The sequence below is a fragment of the Rousettus aegyptiacus genome, unplaced genomic scaffold (genome assembly GCF_014176215.1).
Source record: "Rousettus aegyptiacus isolate mRouAeg1 unplaced genomic scaffold, mRouAeg1.p scaffold_m13_p_8, whole genome shotgun sequence".
Lineage (NCBI taxonomy): Eukaryota > Metazoa > Chordata > Mammalia > Chiroptera > Pteropodidae > Rousettus > Rousettus aegyptiacus.
Window position 1 is genome coordinate 55,859,086 of NW_023416311.1, and position 25,573 is coordinate 55,884,658.

The following is a 25,573-nucleotide window of genomic DNA, read 5'->3' on the forward strand; positions in this document are numbered from 1 at the left end:
ATGAAATTACCTTTTACAGTAATTTTTCCCTTACTATTATGAAATTATCAATTAAATGAGAAAAAAAGAATCATTTGTTATTTACATTCACAAGTTCTTATAATTTCCTCTTTACAGCATTTTCTTGACCAAAAAGATAACATTAATATCACAGTCTATTTAAGCAATGTGTTATAATTTGAGTTGTAGCACATCCAAGTTTTTTTTTTTTAAATCAAACTTTTGGGCGCTAACAAACTATATAGTGATATATGAAAAAGATCAGGTATGTAATGGTAAATTTAAATTTATTTTAAGTTGCCAATTATTTTGCTTTACTTTTCAAAAAGTTGTCCTCTCAGAGAAACTTGTTGGGCAAATACCATTAGTACTTGGAGGAATAACAACTCAAGAAATTGATTTATATTTTTATAAATAATGACTACATCCCCAAATGGATTTATAAATTAATTGCTGTCTTATTGGAATAAAAACCTTCTTCTGTGGACATGATTGATGTTATCTGTCTAAGTCCTTATTCTGGACCCCCCTCCTTCTTAGTTAGTCTATCACAGCTGGAGCTTTAATTTACTGATCATATTAACTCTGATTAATAACTAACAATAGCATCTTCTCATTTATCAACAGTCAGCCATCACAAAATGGAACTGGAATTGGTCAAACTTGCTGCCAAATTATCTGGGACTGGATAAAATGACCTTCAGTGTGCTGCTCAAAAACAGGTAAGATTGAATATTTGGAGAATTGGATTGGGGGAAAAGGATTTACATATCCTTTATATATAGGATATATATAGGTATATATCTGAAATTATATAAAGTATACTTTATAAATGCTGTCTTTACATAGTAAGCATTTGCAAAAGAGTACATTTTTTTTCTGAAATGAAATTAGTTGATTTTATTCTGAATTTTAAATATTTTGACTTTCAGTATATAATAGTTTAATATTGTATACACCAAAAGTTATTGACTTGAGTCATTATAATACTATGCCTTTGTTTACAACAGTTTAATGAATGCGTACAAAATGCCAAGCCAAATCAACTAGTCCAATCAGTGGAAACATATAAGTAAAACTGTTATGACTGAATTTTTTCTTTTTCAGCCAGTTTTTTGGCACCGTTTTGCTATAGCCTTAGTTGCATATTAGTTTACACACACATAGACACACATACACATATACCCCAGGATATCCCAATAAAATAATATGATTTCAGACTAGGCATCTACACATGTAGTTTATTTTGCACAAAAATATAAATATTTTATTTATATTTTGGATCAATTAACATTTTTTAAATACCTTTAAAGTCTCCAGTGAAAAGTGTGAATTGGATTTCTCTATTACATATGATATTTTCACATAAGATATATGTGTGAGCTCCTTTTATTGTTCAAATATCTATTGCTTATATTTATGTATGAAAAATATCTTCTGTATAATCTTTGTGATGTAGAATGTATTTCTATATCTTTTTGAAAAAATATTAAGTATCATTTTTTCTGAAAGACAATAATGATAATGGTATAGTAGAATTTTCAAATTATCGTTGAGAAATCTGGAGGCACATAGGAAAATATCTTGAGAGAGATTCCAGTATTTCCCAGGCAAATGTTAAAAAAAAAAAAAAAGGCAGCTTTATTGCTAATAATAACTGTAGCTTAGATGTGTAGTTATAATGGTATTTCTAATATTTTACCCCCAAATGAAGTTCACCCAACCATCATGGATAAAACTGAATAATTCAGAAGCTTCCCCATCAAGGGTAGTGCCTTCTCCCAGCAAACTTACTACGTGGCAGGCAGAAGCCTAGAATGCATCTTAGAGGTGCTCCTGTCCTGTACCAAAGTTGCTTGGAGAGGTAGGAGGTGGGGATTGTGGAGGAGAGACCAGGTTTCATGTTGAACCCTTGGTTACATGTTTATATAAATATTAAATGTATATATGAAAGTAAACTAGGAAAGGTAAGTCATTTGTTTCTTGCTATATAGAAAGTTTGGGGTTTATGTAGATTAACTGTATCGTGTGTTACGAAGTTTTTTTCATCTGTGAATTGCTGTTTTCAGTCCACCAAATGGTACTCTGGGGTACATCCTTTAAAACTTAATGTGTTTGCTCTGAATATTATTGACTTTGAAGTGAATTTGTGTTTTCACCAAAATTACATATTGTTATTTTTGTTTAACAATTTTAAATACACTTTAATTAGGTCAATAGCTATTAAAGTCTGTTTTCCTGAGATACTATGTTCAGGAGTGAGTGGGGAAAAAACTCCCACAAATTTAGTCAGAAGTAACAGTTCTCTTGGAAAAAGGTCATGAAATTTTAATAGAAACAGCTAGGATCTCATCTTAATAAGAGCCTTAGATTTTTAAAGAATGATATGAAAAGCATCCAACTCCAAACAACCACATACCACAAGCTACAAGGAACATAACTGATCTGCTTTAGAAGGATGAAAGACACCTGAGAGTTTTTCATTTCTTTTAGCACTTTCCCATTTATTTTCATGATAATATTTATGAGGCTCGATTAATATTGAACTATTAAGAAAGTTGTTTCTGGATTTTTCTCTTAGAGACTTTTGTTTGGACTTATCTGAAAATGGTGATTTTTTAAAAATAGCACATTGAATTTTTGACAACATGGTTATCTGATAATGCCTATTTGAAAATGAGACCACAGAACATTGAACTTTTAGAATGAGAGTTTTATGTGCCATCCTATATCTGCAAAATGATAATTTCTTACATACAACTGTGACCTTTGGGGGTGGGCAGAGCTAAAGAAGAAAACCCAGCAGCTCAATGGAACATACTGGGCAATTAAACAACTCGTTCTCTTTTTTCTCTCTTTAATTGGTAATATATGCTAATCTCTGCATTATGGTCTAGTGTTCATATGGGGCTGCAAATGTTTTCTGAGGACATAAGATTATGAAGAAAAGTAAACTTGAATATGCAAAAATGAAAGGAGTTGAGAAGGGAATCCTTTCTATTTCATAAATTCCTTTGTGTCTGGTCTTCAAATTCAATATAATAAGCAAGCCATCTGTGGACTTACTCTCTCAAGACCCCAGTTTCTGGAGTAAACCAGATTTTCCTCAACCCCTAAACAGATTGGAGATGAGAAAGCAGGATTCCTGGGTTCTCGGGCCAGTCTTGTGAGCTTGCTGTAGGAAAGTTATCTGAACTATTTGACTTTAGATTTTCTCACTTTTAAAATGAAATAAAGATAATTATATATCTACTTTATGGAGACTATTGACACAGTCAGGAGTATTAAAGTATATTGAAGTATTTTTGAAAGTCGAAAATACAATACATACTTAGAGAAGTAGTAGCTCTAGCAAGCATATAGCAACTTTAGTATCTGGTCAGGTAAGGAGCAGTAAAGGTCAAAGTTAGTAGGAAGTTCGAGGTGGGGAATGGAGCAGTCAGGTTACACCTGAGGTTACTTACCTATTCCAAGGTTATGTAGACTCCAGGCCTAAACCAATAATGAGGGTCAAAATAAGAATCAGGTCAGACATCAGGCAGCAGCCCCCACAGATCTGGAAGACAGTGAGAAAATCAGCAAGGAGATGATCTAAAGGCCAGGTGAACCACCCAGGAGACAGACTCAAGAGACGAGCACTTGAACAGAAGATTCCTGATGCCAACAATATCTGTATCTGAGAAAATATTGACCTTTGTTCCACAAGCTGGTTCTGTGCTGACTCCAAAAGCAGAACAAATCTTGAAGTGACTGCCTGAATCCTTGGAAGAGATGTGCCCTCTTCTCACTATCAGGCTTCACCTCAAAACATTTCCCTCCAATTCATGATATTGTAAGTTCATTGCCTTCTTTCTACTCTTTGGATTCTCCAAGTTCTTTCCCATTTTTGGTCTTTGTGATTGTAGTTCCTTCTGCTCTTCATATGACTGGTGACATCTTGTCCATCTGGGGCACACGTTACCTCCTCAGAAAGTCCTTTCCTTATCATTCATCTAAAGTTACCCTCCAAGTCACTCTAGCATTTTACTCTACTGTGCTTTCTTAATTGAGTTATCACTATCTGAGATCTTAGTTTCTGTTTGCTTATTGTCTCCAAATCCTGCCCCTTCAGGGTAGATTATAAACTCCACAAAAATAGCACCTTGCCCAGGTTATTATTCTGTCTTCAGTACTTAGAACAACTCTTGGGCATATAATAGGCTCTGAGTAAAATTTGTTGAGTTAATCAATAAACAAATGAGGAAAAAGGAATGCAGAGAAAAAGCTCCTGACAGATGAGCACACAGTGCCCATTCTCTAAATGTAATTTTCAGGGGGAGATAGAGGCAAAAGGAGTTAAATATCTGGTGACAGAAGGAAATCTAACCCTGGGTGGGGAACACACAATGCAATTTATATACAACTTACTGTTAATATATGTGAAATTTATTTGATTTTGTTAACCAAGCTTAAGAAAAAGATAAATGTGATTCTCTAAATGATCAATAGTCATGTAGGTACCAGAAGTACACTCTGGAAATCTCAAGTAAAAAATTATCCACATACATATTCATTCTATTCATTTTCCAAATTTGGATGAAAATCAGGTTAATTAAGCTATGTATGTTTAAAATATCTGTTTTTATTATTATGTAAAATTTGGCTCAGATTAAAAGCACAGAACATTAGTCTTTATTTTTAATTCATCTATCCAATTCAAGCCATTACCTCTTCAGCAACACAGTCTATTATTTACTCCAGAGTCAGAACTCCTTTGACATTTGGGTGACAGGGTTAGTATTTGTTAAGTAAAATTAAAAATGCGAGTTGAAAAATTTAAGGTGGAGTTAGCTGACAAAAGTATCCAACCAAGCCTTTGTAAATTTGTGATTTTTCAAGCTTTTTGAGGAAATATTCAGTAGCTGAGATCTCAGAAAAGAGATTCTGAATGTATTTTAATGATATATGTTTTTCAGCTTAGAAAGTTTGCCATTGTGGAAAAAAAGCCTCCTTAGAGGTTCAGAAAATAAACAAAGATATCAGTTCTACACTTTTACCTTTAATGTTGTATAAGATTGTGCATTGATCTTTTGAAATTACAAAGGTACTTTTCATAGTTTCTTACTATTAGTTTCTTGCTTTCTTTCTCATCCACTTTAAAATAAATCCAGACCTGGCGAATGAGACGGTGATTGCATTTGCAGGAGAGTGCACCAAAAGGAACACTCTGTATTTATATTGTTTCATTCATGGCGAATCTCCAGATTGCCATTTTGATAGTTTTTTTTTTTTCACTGTAACAAATTTATGTTGCTTCTTTTCTCTTTACCTTATTTATTCCAGACTAATTCCCAAAAATTGCAGTGTTGAAAATAATCTATGAATACAGTGGAATGCAATGCTATTTTAACCATCTAAATATACTGCATATGAGTTTGGCTTTGAGTTGAGCAAACACAATTAAATATGATGGCAGGAACAGCAGAAGGGGTGGTGGTGGCAGATTTCTGGCTATCACTTTGGGGCCTTTCCAGATGGACAATAACCATACATCTGAAACAGAGATTAGAAAACATGTTTTAAAAGAGCCGTTGATTCGTGGAGTTGATTGTTTGCTTTTAATAATAATAATTATTATTAAAGTACCTTTATACTATATCCGATTATAGTGTGTGTGCCCTGTGGTGTGTGGAGAGTAGAAAATATTGTCACTGGCCTGTAACTGCACACACTGAGCTCTTCAATGGCTGTTTCCAAGCGCTGTTGCCATTAGCACAATGTTTATAGTTGCCCATAGCAGTAAATTCCTGATGTAGCAGCAGGCTACCTGGTTATGGAGTGGTGGGTTTAAGAAATGGGGAAAGCTCTGAGCCATTACATACATTACATATGCCAAGGCATTCAAAAAATATTTTGCATGCTCTAGCTCCTTAGAAAACCCTTTTTCCCACCTCCACCAAATGGCGTCAAACTCAGTGATCCTCTACCTACCATCACTATCTTCTCGAACAGGAGCAGGATTCCCACCCATCCTTAAACCCTAAAGCAGCATGGTTTTTATTGTGTGGGTTTTTGTTTTTTTTTTTTTTTGGCACATCATCTAACATGTATTTAGGATATAAACGTTTAACACTCTGATCCTCAGAATTCCCATGGGTTAGGGCTTTGATACGTGAACCAAACAAACCCATACACATGTATTGTTTCCTGACTGGCAACTGGTATACGACGGCTTTTATGGTGTACTAAGTACTTTTACACAAATCTTTTTCCTTTGACCCTCACTATAGCTGTGTAATGAGAGGTCAAAGAGCTTGTAAAACATTAAATGATGTGCTTCAAGATCACAGATCTTAAATGATATTTGGAAGTCAAAATGAAGACTTCTGACTATATCTGGTGCTTCATCTGCTACACCATATTCCCGGTCAAGTTTTTCCCCCCACTTTATTGAGGTGTAACTGACATATTGTGTAAGTTAAGTTTTATGAAGGTCGATTTGATACACATGTATTGCAAAATGATTACCACTGTAGTGATAATATCTCCATCGCATCACATATTTACCATTTCTTTTCTGGGGTGAGAGTGTTTAAGATTTACTATCTTAGCAACTTTCAAGCATAGATGGTCCCTGACTTACAATGATTCTGTTCAGATTTTTTGACTTTACAGTGGTGCAAAAGTAATACGCATTTAGTAGAAATTGTACTTTAAATTTTGAATTTTCATCTTTTGCTGGGGGAGCAGTATGTGATACAGTATTCTCTTGTGATGTGGGGCATCAGTGAACTGTAACTCCCAGTCTGCCTCAAAATCATGAGAGTAAACAACCAATACTTTGCAGGTTACTAACTCTCATCGTGTTAGATAATGTTTCAAACTGTATGTAGGCTAATGTTAAGTGGTCTGAGCACACTTAAGGTAGCCTAGGCTGAGCTATGATGCTCCATAGGTTAGATGTATTAAATGCATTTTTGACTTACAATGGGTTTATCGGGAAGTAACCCCATCATAAGTTGAGAGTTATCTGTATAAAATACAGTATTATTAATTATAATCACCATGCTATACATTAGATCATCATCTTATAACTGGATGTTTGTACCTTTCAGTACACTTTTTTTTTAAATTACGAGTATATTCACTGTAAAAATATTGGTAATGAAGATAGCAAACATAGAAAGCACTTGGTATAATTTAAGTGGATTAATATGCGTATTTAACTGCAAATCCTTACAATAACCTTAAATAGTAAGTGCCATATTACCATCTTTTTCCTGATGAAGAAACTAAGGCACAGAGCCACAGAACTCTAAGTCAATATAGTGCTCAAATTCTGGCTCACGTCCGTGTTCTTAACCGTTCTCTTTGCTGCTTCTCCAGAACTTTGCTTACTTTATTTATTCAACAAATATTTTGGAGCATTTATTTAGAATAAAGTCACTATTTACTAGAGAATGTCATATAAGTCAAATTGTCCTTGAGTGCTACTCCACAAAATTTTTAATTTGAATTTTCACTTTGATTGTCACAAGACTATCTCCCCTCTTTAACTCTCTAAATATCTCTCAGCGACTGGCTTACCACCAGCTACTTTATCAGGATAATAAAGGCATCTAATATAACTCTTCCAACTTTCCTTCCTAATCCTCTGTTTTGTTTCTATCATCTCCAGTCCTTGTCTCTAGCCTTGGAAAAAGAGAGCTTTTTTCTAATTGAAACTTGAGAGGTAAGTTGACTTTTTAAGTTGTGGAGGGCCTGCGGGCTAAGAAGTTTGGATTTTAACTACTAGACTTGAGGGAGTTGCCAAAGCCTTTAAGTACAAAGAAGTGACAAGAACAGAGAGCTACCTTAGGACATTAATAGCAGCTGGGGTAGAGGGACTAAAAAGAAGGAAGGCCAGGTTAGAGACTAGGCTAGAGACTGAGGAAGAGAATCTATATCACAGATGTAAAAGGCATTCCCAAGGAAGCTTGGCAGCTCAGCTAAAGCTATTCCTAATTTGCGTAAAAGTTAGGTATGATTCCTTTTGAAGACATTGTGGCCCAGGTATTCTTTAGGTAGAGAAATGTCATGCTTGTTCTTTCCTCAGAGTGCATGTGTTGGTTTAAATCCTCTAAATCATGCCAAGATGGGATTAGAGTTACAAAAGGTTTCTGGAGGAGAAACTGCATACAAAGAAGGGGGAGAAACTGCATATAAAGAAGGAGGAGTAAAGAAGGAAACCTTCAGACCAAGTTACTGATCTGTCTGTACCTGTGATAGAAGAAGGGGAAGGAGGATTGGGTAGGAAGAGTCTCAGATAGCAGGGAAGATCTAAGAAAATTTTGATAAGGCCAGTGGGGACTCCTTAAGCTAAAGTCACATACTAGACTCTAGTGACTAGAGAACTCTCATGTCCTGCAGGACTGGGCGCTAGTACCTCCACCATGGTTAGACACTGGCTGAGATCAGCTTAGCAGAAGCATGGTCTGAGCACAAATATGATGGTAAATGCAAAGGAATGATAGCTAGAGCCATTAATAACCACGCTAACTGCAGCAGGAGATGTGAGGGGTGCATTTCCATGGCTGCCATAGTGGGGAAGCAGAGTGATTCTCTTAGATATGGAGAGATTTTATGTGTCTATATTATGTAACTTAACAGGGATATGATTTAAATAAAGGTCTCTATTACTTTAGTGTGGTAGAAATCAGACAACCTAAATAAATATGTTAAATGCTATTGACAGAAATGCAGAATTGGCAACATTTTGATGAAAGGAAGGTATAATAATTTTCTCAAAAGCAGCTATGGAAAAATTTTTTGCTTGTCAAGTTGAACCAAAATTTACTTTGTAATGAATTTTCTCCTTCCTAATTATACATTCACATACTGGCACTTTGGGGTTCTTGCAATGGATCAAAAGCTATTAAAAATTTGCTTGTATGGAGTACATTCTTTTTTCAATAACTATTCTTTAAGTCTTTACTCCTGTCAGATTCTGTTTGGACCCCAAAGTATTTGTGATGTTTTTCTACAGAAAGTTTTAGCATAGATTCTGCCAGGAGTAGCTGTCATAGGCCCATTGGTTCTATTTGGCTGAAGATGAAAAGACAATTGACTGCTTTCAGGCTTATTGGTCATCATTGAGTACCTTAGTTTATGTTACTATATCAGTGTAAAGAGATGAAATGACCTCTTTGAAGATATTCGTACTATGACTTAGTTAAAAGAGAAATTTAAATGTCTATTAAATATAATTAAATATAACAAATTTGAACAATTAATAATATTATTTATATATTAACATTTTTATTATTATACTACTATTGTGATATGTTGTATATGAAATTAGTTCAGATACCTATAGTACTTTCTTATATTCTCACTTTTATGTACCTTGAGAGTGTAACTCGGGGTGAGAATGCTGGGTTGTATAGTACATTTATGTTTAACTTTGTAAAGAACTATATCTCTGTGTTTTATGCCACCTTTGAGAAATCTAATGCCAGACAGTTTCTTTTCCCCTATATCATCTCCTTGGATGCTTTTTTAAAATAACTTTTTTCCTCCTGATCATTCTGAAATGAGATTGTGTCTATGCGTGAGTGAGTCTTTGGTTTTGGGGTACTGAGTAAGCCTCTTCAATATTGGATTTTCTTCAGATTTGGAAAATTTTTTCCTTTTAATATGGATTATTTCCTCTGTCCCCACCCCTGGTTGCATTATAGTCTTTCTGGAATTCCTATTAAAGACAGATGTTCTGATTTATTTTTTCCTCAGATATAGCAAGAGACTTCTTTTGACTTAGTACTCCATTTTCACACTCTCTACATCCTCCCTACCCCTCATTCTGTAACTGACCCATTCACTTCCACAGCTTTAAGGGATTATCACACATATCAAAATCAAATACCTTCTGGGGCTGGGCAAATAAGTATGTGAAGGCAAGGTGTAATGTAATAGGAAAGGTGAATGCATAGTTAGGTAAAAACATCCAAATTCTATTTTTAAAAATACTATGTTAGCTAAATAATGCATATCATCAGAATGGATTAGGCCCACCAATATGACTCTCTGTCTATGCCCTCGAGTCATCTGTAGCTTCAGTTCTAATTGTTTAATAAGACTCCAGATCACATACACTTGGATTTTTCACTGTAATAATATTTTAATGTAATAACTCTCATCTCATATGAAGTCCTAATATCATAATTATCTTCATCAGAAAGCTACCTCCTCTTTAGAATAATGAAATTTCTATTCATGGTGCTAACATTTTTCTAGCCTTAGCCTGGAAACCATGAATTACTTTGCAAAGTTTCCATTTCTGTTCATTTACATCATGTTAGGCACCAAATGCACATGCGCTCGAGTTTCCCTTCTCAACATTTCTCACGTTGCTTTTTATTCCCCCAATGCTTCCACTCACGAAATTCAGTGTCCTCGTCCGCTGATGCTTAGGTACCCTGCTTACTCTAACCTTAACTTCTGATTCATTTATCTCTGCTGGATTGATGTGTTTTTCTTTTTAAATTTTTCTTTTATTATTAAAATCAATCGAAAATACACTAACATTTAAAAGATAGAATACTTGTTGATAATTGAATCTCACCATCCTGATCCAGCTCTTCACTTCTCATTCTGTTTACACGTACATGACACATACCTCCTTTAGCACAGACAGAAGGGAGGAATCTATATTTACAATTTTGAGCTCTTCATATTTCACAAAACTATTTTTGTCATTCATCCATGTAAAGGTGTAATTTTTATTTTTAATGATGGCGTTATACCAAATTCAGCACAATTTAGCTAGCCTCTCTATTACTTCCAGATTTTTACTTTGTTTAGTGTTTCCATATTACACTGCCATGAATGCATAGATTACTTCTCAATGCTGATGAATAAAAGGGAAACATAAAAGGACACAAACAAACTTGTTTTACAAATTACCAAGTAGTCAAAGAAATAAAAGCTAGAGTGAAATATAGAGATTTGTAAAAATCACTTTTTTTTCTGCCACTCTACCTCTTTAAAACTAACAATGGCTCTACATTGTCTACTGAACCAAACCTAAACCAAGCCCCAATTTCAAGGCCTCCTTTTTGTGGTCCTCCCATTCACCAAATGCTTTCTTTGATATGGGGCCTACACTCCCTTTGCCCACTCTGGAGTATAACCAGCCTTGATTCAAAATCTTTCTCTACCACTTTATTTAAGCCTCCTTTTTCTCTACCTGTGTAAGAAATGATGGCACCTTTTTTTTCTCTTTTTTTCTTCTTTTTTTTCTATTTTGTTTGAGGGAGCAGATCAAAAAGGTTAACTCTTGGCAAATATTTAGCACAAGGTCTGGAACATAGGAAATGCTCTATAAATATTATATATGTAAGACACAAACTATATATGTTCTTACCTTGTATTTGGTCCTGCTTTTTAGAGTAATAATAATGGTAAACATGGGGCCATGGACAAAATAGTAAGGCACAGCCAGATAATTGCAAAATGGGGGAAAGGAGGACCAAGGAGAAAAAAGCAGGAAAAAGAGATGTTTAGAGCACTCTACTAGGTGCTCGCCATGTGAATATTGTCTGAGTTCAGAGTAGAAGGTGAATTCAGGAAGCTAATGTCTGTTTATTCATGAGCTCAGGGTGGGAAAGGTGAGACCAGGAGGGCAGATATTGACATTCAGTCAATAAATATGCAAATTCTGTGGTGCACCAAGTCCTGTGTTCAGCTTTGGATTTTGAGTTACTCTAGATATGGGGTCTGAGTAGAAGGCACCAGCATCTATGATGAAACTTGATCTGGGCATCTGCCCTCAGAGACAGATATTCCTTCTCATTTTCTGACCAGGCCTAAAGTTCATCTCAGATTACTGATAGAGTGGAAGCTCCAGATGAGAAAAATGATACAACTAGAGATGGAGAATGAGTCTGGAAATTGAGCACTTCCTGATATCTGGTTAATGAGCGCTACACCTTTGCCCAGGTTTACCTCCTCTGCTTTCCTTGACTGTCATCCTCCAAGTCTGCTTTTCCAAAACCAAGTCTGCCATCAAGCCCCTCCCCAGTATCATATCTCTCAAAAATCTCCCATTTTCCAAGTTCTCAGGGCATTTATAGACTGTTATACATGTTAATGTTCAGCATATGTTACCTTGTGACATTCACTAATGTGTTTTTTGTCACCTGTCTCCCCAGATAAATGATCAGCATCAGAATAGCAGGTATCTCAGTCTCTTCTTGCTTGATACTTGCCCTATAAAGCACAGTGGTGAAAGCCTAGGGCTGTGCAGGTCATGCTTTTTGGCTCCCAATTTAAATTTACTATTTCCGAATGACCTTCATTTGCCTTTAGATCTTTCTGAAGTATGGAAATGATCACCAAGAGAAAGAGACTTTGTTAATTCATTTTTAAAAACTTTATTAAACTATTTTAATTACATATAGCTTATTAGAAGTTAAACAGTATGAACATTGTGTAAAGTAAAAATTACTAATCTCTTGCTCTGCCTCACCATATACCTTATAATTCCACCCGCCTGAGGTAACAAATCTGTCCTTTTCTTTCTCATTTAAACATTAAAATATTCTTTGAGTCTTAAGTCGTTATTCTTAATAGAATTTTAAAAGAAAAAATTACCAGGATAAACATTGTGATTTAGAAAAATAACAGGTAAAAGTAGAATAATCTAGTTTTCTATGAAATGAAAGTTTTCTAAAGTCACAAAGAAATATAAGATTTAGTGATTGACCTGGAAGCTGTTGGATCTCTTATTGTCAAATAATTAATAATTTCAGGCTAATGAATTAATACCCATTAATAGACTCTTAGGATAAAATAATTAATCTATCTTTGGAAAGGAGTCAAAAACCTGATTAAAATTTTGTTATTTACCTGTCTCACTTACCCAGAAAGCTCTTTTTTTAATTAAATATATTGGGCTGATGTTGATTAATAGAATCATATAGGTTTCATGTATACAATTCTATAATATGTCCTCTGTAAATTGCATTGTGTGTTCACCATCCAGTGTTAAATTTCTTTTATTCAGCACATATTTGACCCTCTTTACCCTTATCTACCTCCCCACCCCCACTTTCCTCTGGTAACCACTAAACTCTTGTCCATGTCCCTTAGTCTTTGTTTGTCTTGTTCATTTATCACTTTCAGATTTATATCCCACCTATAAGTGAAATCATATAATTTTCAGCTTTTTCTGTCTAACTTATTTCACTTAGGCTCTTTTCATCAGAATTATGTCTTTGCCATATTTGTTCATCTGACTGGGGCGAAAGCCGGTCATGAACATCTGCTTGTCCATTTCAGCAAATCAGATTTGTACAAGACTTAAAGATAGTTAGGACTGCCTGGAAATAGATCATTTTGTGTAAAAGAAAATCCAGACTTGTTATTTTATTATATAGAGAATACATTTGCGAGGATATAAAAGCATTGTATTTTGTGGGTATTATATAACCCACAAAATACAATGTTGGTTATAAGAATACTTCCATCCCATTATTCAGTCCAGCAAAATTTTGAGTAAATAGATGGATCTGTGACTGTTCATTCATCCATCCATTCATCAAACATTCACGAGGCACAGCTATAAAGAAATGAGCCAGACATAGCCCCTATTGTCAAGGACTCAGAATCTAGTAGAGGAGACGGACTAAAAAAATAAGTGGTTATATCTATACTAGAGGTTCGTACAAGTTGCCATAGAAGTACTGCGGAAGATCACAGAGGAGGGAGAGCTAACTCCGAGTGAGTGCAGGGATGGTCAGGAAACATACCCAGGAGATGGGAATACTTGCTTGGACTGTATGTTAATGGTTGAACTTGAGTCAACCAGGTAGCCTAGGTGACAAATAGTTTAGGCAGAGGGTGTGACACAGAGAATAACACAACATGAAAGGAATAGTTGTGGCATCCAGGTTATTTTTTCTAGAGCAATGGTCTCTTCACTGCATTTTTCACTTTTAAATCAGTTCTATTTGCAACAGGCCCTGTGAATGAATGTTAGGCTGCTTAGGACAAAGTCAGATGCTGAATTGAGTGAGGAGTGGTGGGAGGAGAAGGGGACAATTGTTCTATTTAGTTACATACCTGGAGAATATTGAAAGGGTTATAGATTCCTCCTTTTGAATCATTGGCCTCATCTGACCCTGAAGGTTTTCAGGCATGTGTAAGCAATTGCAGGATCTGTGTAATTCATAGATCAAATGGCCTTATAGTCTGTCACTAAAATTCTAGTTGTCTTTTACTTATATGGCTCAGATGGAATGTTCCTTCATAAGGATACTCTTGGTGCATGATTGATGGCTCTTCAGACAAGATGTGCTAGTGTAGTACTGGCCTTGGTAAAGTATAACAGGTGCACTGAATTTGTCTTGCTCTTAATCTTTCAGTGTACTTGCAGCTTGTTCTGGAGCTGCATAGTCTGTTCTTTACTTTCTTTCTGAATGGTGAGAGTTACATGACAGTGGTGGGAATGCCCAAGAGTGATAGGAGTGCCTCCAAGTCAGCAAGTTCATGTTTGTTACTCTGAATTGGCTGGTCATAGATGGCCTCCAACTAAATGTATAGACCCCAGGGGGTTTCTGGAGAAGAGAGTGGAGCTTTATCCAAATTAAATATTCATTTTCCTCATTTAGCAAATAATCTAACAGGAATTTTAGGACTGAAATTTGATTTCAGCTAAAGTACATACATGTTAACTATAGAAGCTTGTTTCTAACAACTCTGAGAATGTGGATTATATGTGTGATTTCAATGCATTCATTGGAAATAATGTTATTTTTCACAAAGTAAAAGCATTCATAATTTTGCTACAAGGGAGAATATTTGCTTCCTCTCACACATTTTATTTAATAATTTTACTTCTTTAAAAGCAAAACAGCACAAAATCTGAAAATGAAATTTCCCCAAAGTGTTCAGTTTGCTAATATGTTTTTCGTTTTCTTCATTATGCTATAGTGGAATGTTGCCATACTTTGAAATGTGCAACTTATCTCCCTGGAGGCAGCAGATGGTGTGACTAGGCTGTCTTTTGGTACAAGATTTATCATGAGAGATGGTATCTAGGACAGGCTAAGATAGGGGCCTGCCCTCATAGAACATTGACTCTCATCCTAATTATATCATTACAATGTTTATGTAAATTATTATATTTAGATATGGAGGGGGAACCCTGTAAAAATGGAAAAGTTTTGGCACTTTTTTAAAGCTTCCTTTTTTTTGGCTTATATGAGAAAGTATTTTATCTAAAAATCATATGTGTTACTTCAATTGTATTTGTAATTATTTTCTTCATTGTATTCCTCACTGCTAGAGAACCAGCAGATCTCTTGGTAAGGACATGATTTTGTTGGTATTTCTACCCTAAGGCTGTGATCTGGTCTTAAACTTTGAAAGTCTGGCAGTTTAGTTTCATAGAACAATATCGACTCATACTAACTAAATTCACAAGAAACTTATGCAAAACTAGATTTCTACTTTAATAATTTATAGTAAAAAAATACATCTTTAAGCAGATCTGGCCATTATTTCTCTTAAGGTGAGTTGACATACACTAGGTTATGACAAAAAAAAAAAATTATTTGGTAAGTAGGAAAAAAAATTGAATACCCTGAAAATAGCGAGATTCAAGAGCCTATATACCATCTTTATAGGGCAAGGGGAGGAGGGATATAGCTCTTAGGGGATAGAAAATTGTTTTTAGGAAGATGAATGGGCTTTTAAAAGAATAGATGGGAGGTGTGATAGTTTGTGACACAGTTCGTCTGGGTGTGGTGTGGATTTCTAGTTTCCAGTGATGAAACTACCCTGGTTGATGAAATTACCCGGGAGGGCATTTATGTAGCAGTTGAGCTCCTTTTGGAGAATCTGTCTTAAGGCAGATAAGAGGAGTTCAGAGAAAGTTTCTCCATGAATTTGCTGTTTTTAAAGTGCCTTCAGCTCAAAATAATCACTATAAAAAGGGGTGTATTTTGGGGTGGCATGTCCTGAATTCCTCCCACAGCTACTTACTGCACTTAATTCCCAAATAGAAAATAGTTTTATCTTGAGTGCAAACTCCAGGAGTGTATTTTTATTTCAGAAGTGCTGTGATCTATTAGCAATGTCTGCCACAGATAGAAGAGGAGAATGATGGCTTAAGTGGTGCATATTTGCTCACCCTCACCTAAATCCTACTTTTAGTATATAGAATCAAATAAGTATTCTGATTAGCATTTAAGAACAGCATTCTGCAGTCTTGGACTTTAAGAACATGTTTTAAAAGCTAGAAGAAATCTTAGTTTTCTCACTGTATAGTTTAGAAAGCATTTGTCTTGAGGGACTTACTGAATTCAGACAGCTAGTAGGTAGCTGATCAATGACCCAAGCCCAAGGTTTCTGTCTCATGGTGGTCCAGCTTATATTCTTATAAACCAAGACCTAAGAATCTCAAACACTGATGTTTTCATTTTCTAACTTTATTTGAGAACTCTTTTCTCTGGTATGATTAAGTTTGTTGTTCTTTTAGGTCACCAAAATAAATATGAAAATCAAATATATAGACCAGTGGCACATAATCTTGGATGCACATTAGAATTATTTAGGAAGAGTGTAAAATAAAACAATACCAATGCCCAGACTTTCAAATGTCCAATTAAATAACAATCCGCTTGTGGAACACAGTAATTGGTACTTTAAAAAAGTTTTCATGCAATTTAACTTGGCAGCCAGGATTGAAATAATTGACATAACAATTTGAAATTTTGCTGAAATGATCATATACTTTGCAAATGCTTAAAAAGTCATGTTGACATGGTTAAGTTTGAAGGGATCAATGTTTTTATCAGCCAAAATCAATGCTTAAAAATAAAAATCACAGAACTACAAATTAAGATTAGTAGATTACTAAATATTATTCATTCCATAATTCTAAGCATAGGTATTAGATAAGAAATTGGAAAAATAAAAATGATTGTATGGTTTAAATAATTATTTTAAGGTTATTTTATGGTAAAGGAAAATATTTCTTTTTATAACCTGGGTAAAATGTATAGAAATAGTATTCATTCTTTAGTCAATTTCGGTTTTTTAGATGAAACCAAACATGGTAGCAGAGATGTGAACAACTGCACCAGAAAGTCATGCACATATGCTTTTCCGATTCAGAGGACTGTTTACTGATTATGTGTACAGTGATAACAAACATTTTGTTAATATCGGTCAGAAAATGATAATTGCTGGAAGGGAAACTTTGGGGCTTTATGCTCATTTATTGATAATATTGAGAGTGTTGTAAATCCTCTGCCACTTAAAGATAGCTAAACCTTGTACTGTGTATGTAGCCACTGGAAGGGAATGTGGGTCCAAAATCCAAAATAAGGAATAGCAGATATTCACCTTTAAAATGAATTTTAGTATTTATTTAAATATTGTGGATATTTGGAAAATTTGCAGTGCTCCAAAAATGAAGCTATAGTATGAAGCCCTGAAGAGGAAAGGTTCCTTGCTGTCTTCCATGTTTCCTTCATTTCTCACTATTTTGTTCTATTCTCGACTATTTAAACAGTAGGCCTCTGGATTTCTTCTTTCAGTTTATTCTCTCTCCTTCCCCTCCTGCCTTTTCTCCTCCCCCGCCCTCCTTCTCCTCTAGTTCACTCTTTAAGAGGATAGAGAGGAAATTAAGTGTTTTTGTTTTAAAACGCTTTTCAGTTGATGGAGTAAAATTGGGGGAAACAATTGCAGTGCTACCTTACCCTTAAGAAAAAGTTATAAGAATACAGACACACTTCACGAGGACCAACTGAAAGTGAAGAATTTGAAACAAGGCTTAAAAGTTTCCCAGTTGGATTTATAGATAATTATAGATAATTATATAGATAATAATTTATAGATAATAAAAGCTAAGTGCATATCTTGTCATGAACTTGAATCTTCCTAGTTTTGGTGAAAATAGATATTGTGTATAGCAAAGAGCTGGTTGTAGAAACCCTCCTATAGCGTAGAGAATTCCGAATTATCACTCCGAAAGCTGACACTGAAATATGTCATTGAGAAAAGCTTTTTTCTGTGTTGCTCTTTGGATTGGCAGGTTATGGCAAAACTACATTGGTGTTACTTGAATACATCTTTTGTCTAGTTTTACATGCTTTCTGACTTGTCTAGAAAATGACATATTGAGGTTTTCATTAGCTTTAACCAGGTGTGATTTTCTTATGGAAGACACCTCAGCAGGACTGCAGTTTAAGGCGAATAAACCAGTGAAGCTCAGAAAGGCCACAGCCTCCTTCAGATGGTAGCAATGAGCTGAAAGACTCATTAATCAACCAGAGTCACAGGTGTGATGGCTTGCCTACAAACTGCCAACAGACTGTGAAAGTCACATCCGACAGGCTGAATTGTCAAACTAGACCCATCCATAAACATTTTAACAGCAAAATTCCAACTCTTGTGTCTTTAAGACGAAATGAAATGTTAAAATTTGTGCAAACCTTCTATGAAATATTGCTTATTTCATAAAATTCAAATTTCTTGAAAAATAATCGAATTTGGCATTCTTTTATTTCATAAAAATTCATATTAGTGTCTTTATTTCTTGTTTTATTTTTCTTAATGCTTATTTACTCTTCTTTATTTAAAAAAATCTATTTTCTTGTACTACATGAAAGGATGGAGGATGGAATTTGTCTGTGTCAATGCTTTTTCAATAGTGAAAATCCACTTTTTATCATGTGTATTAGCATGAGTTGTATCACTCAGAAAGGTTTCACTGATAAAGAAATGTCTGTACATGTGTTTTAATGGAAGAACTATGTAAACTACTTCTTTTAACTGAAAGAAAATCTCTACTCCAAGTTAACTGCTTTGCCTTTTGTTTGTGTGTGTTTTTTATTTCTAAGGAATCACAATTTTTATTTTGTTTTAGTCGATTTTCTTTAAAATTGGTACATCACTAAACAAGTCAACTAAAACAAGTTTAATGTGTGATTTTGTCGGGAGTCTTGCAACAAAATGACAATAAGCTTTCAAATAAATATGTAATTTATATTTGGGAAAGGGATGGGGAACATTCCAATGAAATTCAGTAAAATATATGTAATGGCTTTTAGTAAGTCTGACATTCCCAGATCTATTCTACAACTCCTATAGTAACTTGTATTTTTACTTTTTATACAAATGGAAGTTAATACATAGCACCAAATGATCCATATGTTTTTTTCTCACTGCAGTTTCATTTTTTTAACTTTAAAAACATTAAATAATCCATCATCATGCTCTGCCATTCTTGGTGACTGTCCTACCTGAACTACCTGAACTACCATCTCTTAGCAGCTGGCCTCCCAATTTATCAACTTCCTGGTCTTCGAATAGACCAAGACAAGTCTAAAGGTCCAGGGAAGCAGAGAATAGGCAGGTCTGGACAGTGGTACAGAGGACTTTGGTAGTTCTATTCTTAATTTTTTGAGGAACCTCAGTACTGTTTCCCATAGTGATTGCACCAATTTACAATCCCATCAACAGTCTATAAGGGTTCCCTTTTAGACACAGCCTTTTCAACACTTGTTATTCTTGTCTTTTAAATAATAGCCATTTTAACAGGTCTGAAATATATCATTGTGGTTTTGATTTACATTTCCCTGGTAATCAATGATGTCAAACATCTTATCATGTGCCTGTTGGCCATCTATATGTCTTCCTTGGAAAAAAATGTCTGTTAAGATCCTCTGCCCATTTAAAAATTGGATTATTTGGGTTTTGTCGTTAAACTGTATGAGTTCTTTATATACTTTGAATATTAAGCCCTTATTGGAAATATCATTTGCAAATTTCTCTCTCATTTGGTTTGCTGCCCTTAAGTTTTGTTGACAGTTTCCTTTGCTGTGTAGAAGCTCAGTAGTTTGATGCAGTCCTATGTGTTTATTTTTGTTTTTGTTTCCTGTGCTGTTGTAATCAAATCCACAAAAGCTTTCCTAAGACCCTTGTCCAGAAGCTTAGCACCTATGCTTTTTTTCCATGTGTTTTATGGCTTCAGCTCTTACATTCAAGTCTTTAATCCATTTTGAGTTGTTTTTTGTGTATGGTATAATATAGCAGTCTAATTTCATTCTTTTGCATTTGGCTGTCCAGTTTTACCAACTCCATTTATTGAAAAGACTTTGTTTTCTCTGTTGTATGTTCGTGGACAACTGATTTATGACAAAGGAGCTATGTATGTGTGAGTTTATTTCTGGGCTCCAAATTCTGTTCCATTAGTCTGAGTGTCTGTTTTTCTGCCAGTACCATTCTGTTCTGATTACTATCACTTTCTATATAGTTTGAAATCAGGGAATGCAACACCTTCCTGAGGCTTTGTTCTTTTTTTTCCTTAGAATTACTTTACTTATTCAGGATCTTTTGTGGTTTTATACAAAGTTGAGGATGTTTTTGTTCTATTTCTATGAAAAATATAGTTGGAATTTCTATAGGAATTGCATTGAATCTGTAGATTGCTTTAGATAATATGGCCATTTTCACTATGTTGATTCAGCCAATCTGTGAACACAGGTTATCTTTCCCTTTCTTTGTGTCTTTTTCAGTTTTTTTTCAGCAATGTCTTACGGTTTTATCACATAGATTTTTTGTTATCTGCTTTGCTAAGTTTATAACTAGGTATTTTATTCTTTTGTTGAAATTGTAACTGCTATTGTTTTCTTCATTTCTTTTTCTGTTAGTTCCTTGTTAATGCATAGAAACTCAACAAATTTTGCATAATGATTTTATACTCTGCAACTTTACTACATTCGTTTATTATTTCTACTAGTTTTTTGGTAGAATTTTTAAGGATTTCTATATATAAAATTATGTAATTCACAAATGATTACATTTTTATTTTTTTCTTTTTCAATTTGGATGCCTTTTATTTCTTTTTTCTTGCCCAATTGCTCTGGCTAGACTTCCAATACTATGTGAAAATGGTCATTCTGGTCTTGTGCTTGGAGGAAAAGCTTTGTGTTTTTTACCATTGAATATGATGGATTTATCATGTATGGCCTTTATTATGTTGAGGTGCTTTCCCTATATATCCATTTTATCAAAAGATTTTTTTTAACATAAATGGATATTGAATCTCGTCAAATGTTTTTCTACATATATTGAGATAATCATATACTTTTTATCCTTAATTTCGTTAATGTGGTGTATCATGTTGACTGATTTGTGGATCTTCAACCATCTTTGCACTTCTGAAATAAACCTCATTTGATCATGGTTTATGATCCTTTTAATGTATTGTTGTATTGAGTTTGCTAATATTTTGTTGAGGATTATTATATCTCTGTTCATCAGAGATATTGGCCTATAATTTCTTTTTTCTCTATGTGTTGTCCTTGTCTAGTTTTGTTATCAGGGTAATGTTGGCCTTCTCTTAAATTTTTTGGTATAGTTTGAGAATAGGTATTAAATCTTTGAATGTTTGGTAGAATCCACCAGTAAAGCCATCTAGGCCTGGACTTTTGTTTTTAGGAGGTTTTGATTGCTGTTTCAATTTTCGTACTAGTGATCAGTCAATTCTGATTTTCCATTATTTCATGATTCAGTGTAAGAAGGTTTTATGATTCTCAGAATTTATCCATTTCTTTTAAGTTGTCCAATTTGGTGCCATATACCTTTTTATAGTATTTTCTTATGATCCTTTTACATAGGGATTTTAAACAAAACTCTACATTTAATATAAAGAAATATGGAGCTTCTTCACACAGTTTCTAAACTATGTTTACATAGTATATGAACAGAAACATTTTTTCCAGATATTTTCTATGAGCTTATTATTTCTCTTTAACGATTAAAGTAATATTTTCTATTTTATTATAAGCAGACTGTATTTTTCTTCTGTACTTTATTAATAAACCTCAAGTCTTTCCCTGTTTTAGGCTATACAGTGCACCAGTGAATAATTATACCATTTGTATTTTGCAAAATAAAAACTTTTGCTGCATTTTACTTTTCCCACTACACAAACTTAAGGAACTTAACTAATACTTATAATTGATACTACAAGTTAGGAAAGTGTAGCTCTATATACCTTTTAGAGTAACTAAAGATCAATGGCATATATTCATCATGAACTCTTTTACATACTGTCAGAATAATTAATGTTTTATAATTTCTTGCAATAGTACTGCATTAGTTTTAATAACTTAATCATTCAGACTGTTTTATTTTCTTCCATTTCCATGGATTTAAATTAATGTAAGCAAAGTATACTCAGGTACCTTGTGTTGTGAAAATATGAAATACATATAAATGGCCTTATTAACTAATAAAATTCATGTTTGTATTAATTTTCATATATGGACCAAAATGTTTCTGTAATAATTTTGTATAAATAATTCAGCTAAAATAACCATTGCAGTATAAGCTAAGAATGTATCATAAGTTAATTCAATCAAACATTTTATTTACAATATCAAGGAAAACCAGGATAGTACTTTTCAGTGCCAAAGATTAGATAAATACAGACTCTAAAGTAGGAAAAAGAATAGAGTATTTTCAGAACTAAAAGGTTTTTGTGTTCAAACATAAGCCTTATGAAATTGAGGGCATGTTTATGAAGTACAAATTGGTAGTTACAAAATAGTCATGAATATGTGAAGTACAGAATAGGGAATATAGTCAATAATATTGTAATAACTATATATAGTGCCTGGTGGGTACTAGACTGATCAAGGGGATCACTTCATAAAGTATATAAATGTCTCACCACTATGCTATACACCTGAAACTATATAAAATATTATTGAATGTCAACTTTAATTGAAATATAAAAAAATTTTAATTAATTTAAAAAAAGAAATTAAGGGAATATATTGAATCTCCTTTAGCATGGTAATGCAATTTGGTAGCAGAACAGGACTTCCTTAATGTTTCCAATAAAGCAGTGTGCCAGCAATAAATTATATATCTGGAAATGGCTTTACTTTGCATTTATTTTTGAAGGATAGTTTTGGCTTATACAGAATTCTTGGTTGATGGTTTTCTTCTTTTAGTGCTTTGAATATGTCATTTCCCTTTATTCTGGCCTCTGTTGTTTCTGATAATACTTTGAGGGATAAATGATGAATATGTCAACAAATTATGTTGATAAAAAGGAAGAATACTAAATCTGAGAAAACAGAATGAATATAAATAGGAGGACAGTAAATGAAGAGATTTAAAAATTGGAAATTCACTTTTGAATAATACAAATGTTTGATATATTGGACACTTTTCTAAAAAGAAAACAAGTCAAATCACCAACATTTACTAAAACTACGTATGAACCTGAAAAGAATATCTAAGCCTTTGAAAATATTAAATATTACCTTTTATCATACAAGTGGACCTAAATCTTCAAAAAATAATTCTTATGCTATCTGACCTATTTTTTTTTTTTTTGAGACTAGAGAAAGAAACTCAATTATTTTACCGAACCTATTTAACTTTGAAACTAAGGCTAGTGAAGATAGGTTTACAGAAAAATGGGAACTATCAATAATAACTAGAAATGAGAATATACTAAGTAAAACATGAGCAAATCAAGTTCAGTAGGACACAAGGGTATAATGCAATATAACTAAGTTAGATTTATACCAGGACGGTAAGGATTATTTAAAATATGGTGGCAACATGACAGGGTTAAGTAAAAAAGCCATGTGATAATTTAGTAAGTCATATTCAATAATATCTAACACAATTCCTAATGAAAATGTTTTGTTACAACTGAAGGAAGGCTTTTTTTTTTAACTTGATTATCATCATCATCATCATCATCATCACAATATGAGAGACAACCTTATCAAAATGGGAATAGGATACATGGCTTGATATCAACTATTATTTAACACTGTTCTTTATGTCCTAACTGCCGTGGTAAGAAAAAATATATAAGTATAATTTGGGGAGAAGAAATAAAGTAATTATTTTTTGATATATTTTTCATATAAAATTAATCTGAGAAACCGTTAGAATTGAGATTAATTATAAAGCTAGTTTTAAAGTAAATGTATGAGATTAATAGTCTCCCCACATAGTTGCAATAAACTTAAAACATGAAAAATAGCAATGACGATAGCAATAAAAATCATAAAATAATCTACATTAGAATGAGTTCCATGAGAAACTGCAGAATCTATATTAAGAAAACTGTAAAATTTTACTGAAATATTTAAAAGAAGACGAATAAATGGAGAAATGTAACATGCTTCTAAATAGGAAAATGGAATATCATAAATGTTATTTTTCCAAACGTATTTCAGTTTTAATACAGTTTCTACCCATACCCCTACAGAATGTGGGGGAACAAAGAAGTGGAGAACCTAACAACTGATTCTAAATTCATATGGAGTAGTAATGAGGGAAAATTGTACAACCAGATATATTAATACTCATCAAACATCTATAATAGTTACACATGATTTAAAAAGCTGGATTTTAAAAAGGTAGGTTGTGAAGTTTTTATTTTACTTTTCATATTTCATTCTGGGAACAGCAATAGGAAATTTGTTTTCTGAAATGTGGCCAGTATTTAGCATAACCATTATGGACTTCTATTGGTGAAATATGTGATGTATTTTATACAGACAATCAGGTCACCTACAAATAGAGACTGTGTCATTTCTTCCTTTACAATATTTTAAATTTATTTCTTCAATTTGCCTTATTGTTTCAGCTATGACTTCCAATAACATGATCAATAGAAGTAGAGATAGCAGACATCTTTCATTATTCCTTTGTTAGAAAGAAAGCATTCAGTCTTTCACCATTAAGCAATTGTTAAATGGTAGTTTTTTGGTAGATGCCTTTTAACAGGTTAAGAAAGTTCCCCCTATTTCTGTTTTACACATTCTTTCCCTTCATATGTTTTGTCACATTCTTTCCCTTCATATGTTGATGTGATCATGTGGAGATTTTTTTTTTACCTTGTTAATATAATGAATTATACTGATTGATTTTCAAATATTGAGCCTCACTTGTATTTCTGGGATATTCTCTATTTGTTAGTGATGTATTATTTTTTCTATGTATCACTTGATTCAGTGTTAATATTTGTTAATATTTTTTTAAGGATTTTTCTGTCTGTGTTCATCAAAGATCCTATTCTGTTGTTTTCTTATAATGTCTTTGGTTAGTATTCAGGTAATGTAGGCCTCATAGAGCAAGTTCTGAAGTATTTCTTCTTCAAGTTTCTGGAAGAGATTGCATAGAATTGGTATTATTTCTTCCTTAAATGTTTGGTACAATTCACTAGTGAAACTATCTGGGCCTAGACTTTTCTTTCTGGAAGATTTATAACTATGAATTTATTTTCCCTAAGATATATATCTATTCCTGTTATCTATTTCTTCTTAAATGAATTGTGGTTATGTTTCAAGGACTTGGTCCATTTTACCTAAAAGGTCAAATTGATATGCATAGAGTCATTTGTTGTAGTCCTGTATTATCTGTTTAATGATTGTAGAATCTGCAATGATATTTTCATTTTCATTTCTGATGGTAGTAAATTCTCCCACATGCACAACGCACTTTCTCTCTCTCCCTCCCTCCCTTCCTCATTCCCTCTCTCTTTCTGGAGTCAGTAGAAGTTGATCAA

At 33.6% G+C, this 25,573-nt stretch overlaps 1 protein-coding gene across 2 annotated transcripts in view; it reads left to right on the forward strand.

The window, feature by feature from the left end:
- The window catches only part of KIAA0825 (KIAA0825 ortholog), a 352,289-nt gene that overhangs the window by 168,523 nt on the left and 158,193 nt on the right, over window positions 1-25,573 (forward strand). For both annotated transcript variants that reach the window (XM_036226108.1, XM_036226109.1), the window contains one exon: window positions 628-722. In XM_036226108.1, coding sequence (XP_036082001.1) covers window positions 628-722 — 95 coding nt within the window. The remainder of the gene's footprint in view (window positions 1-627; window positions 723-25,573) is intronic.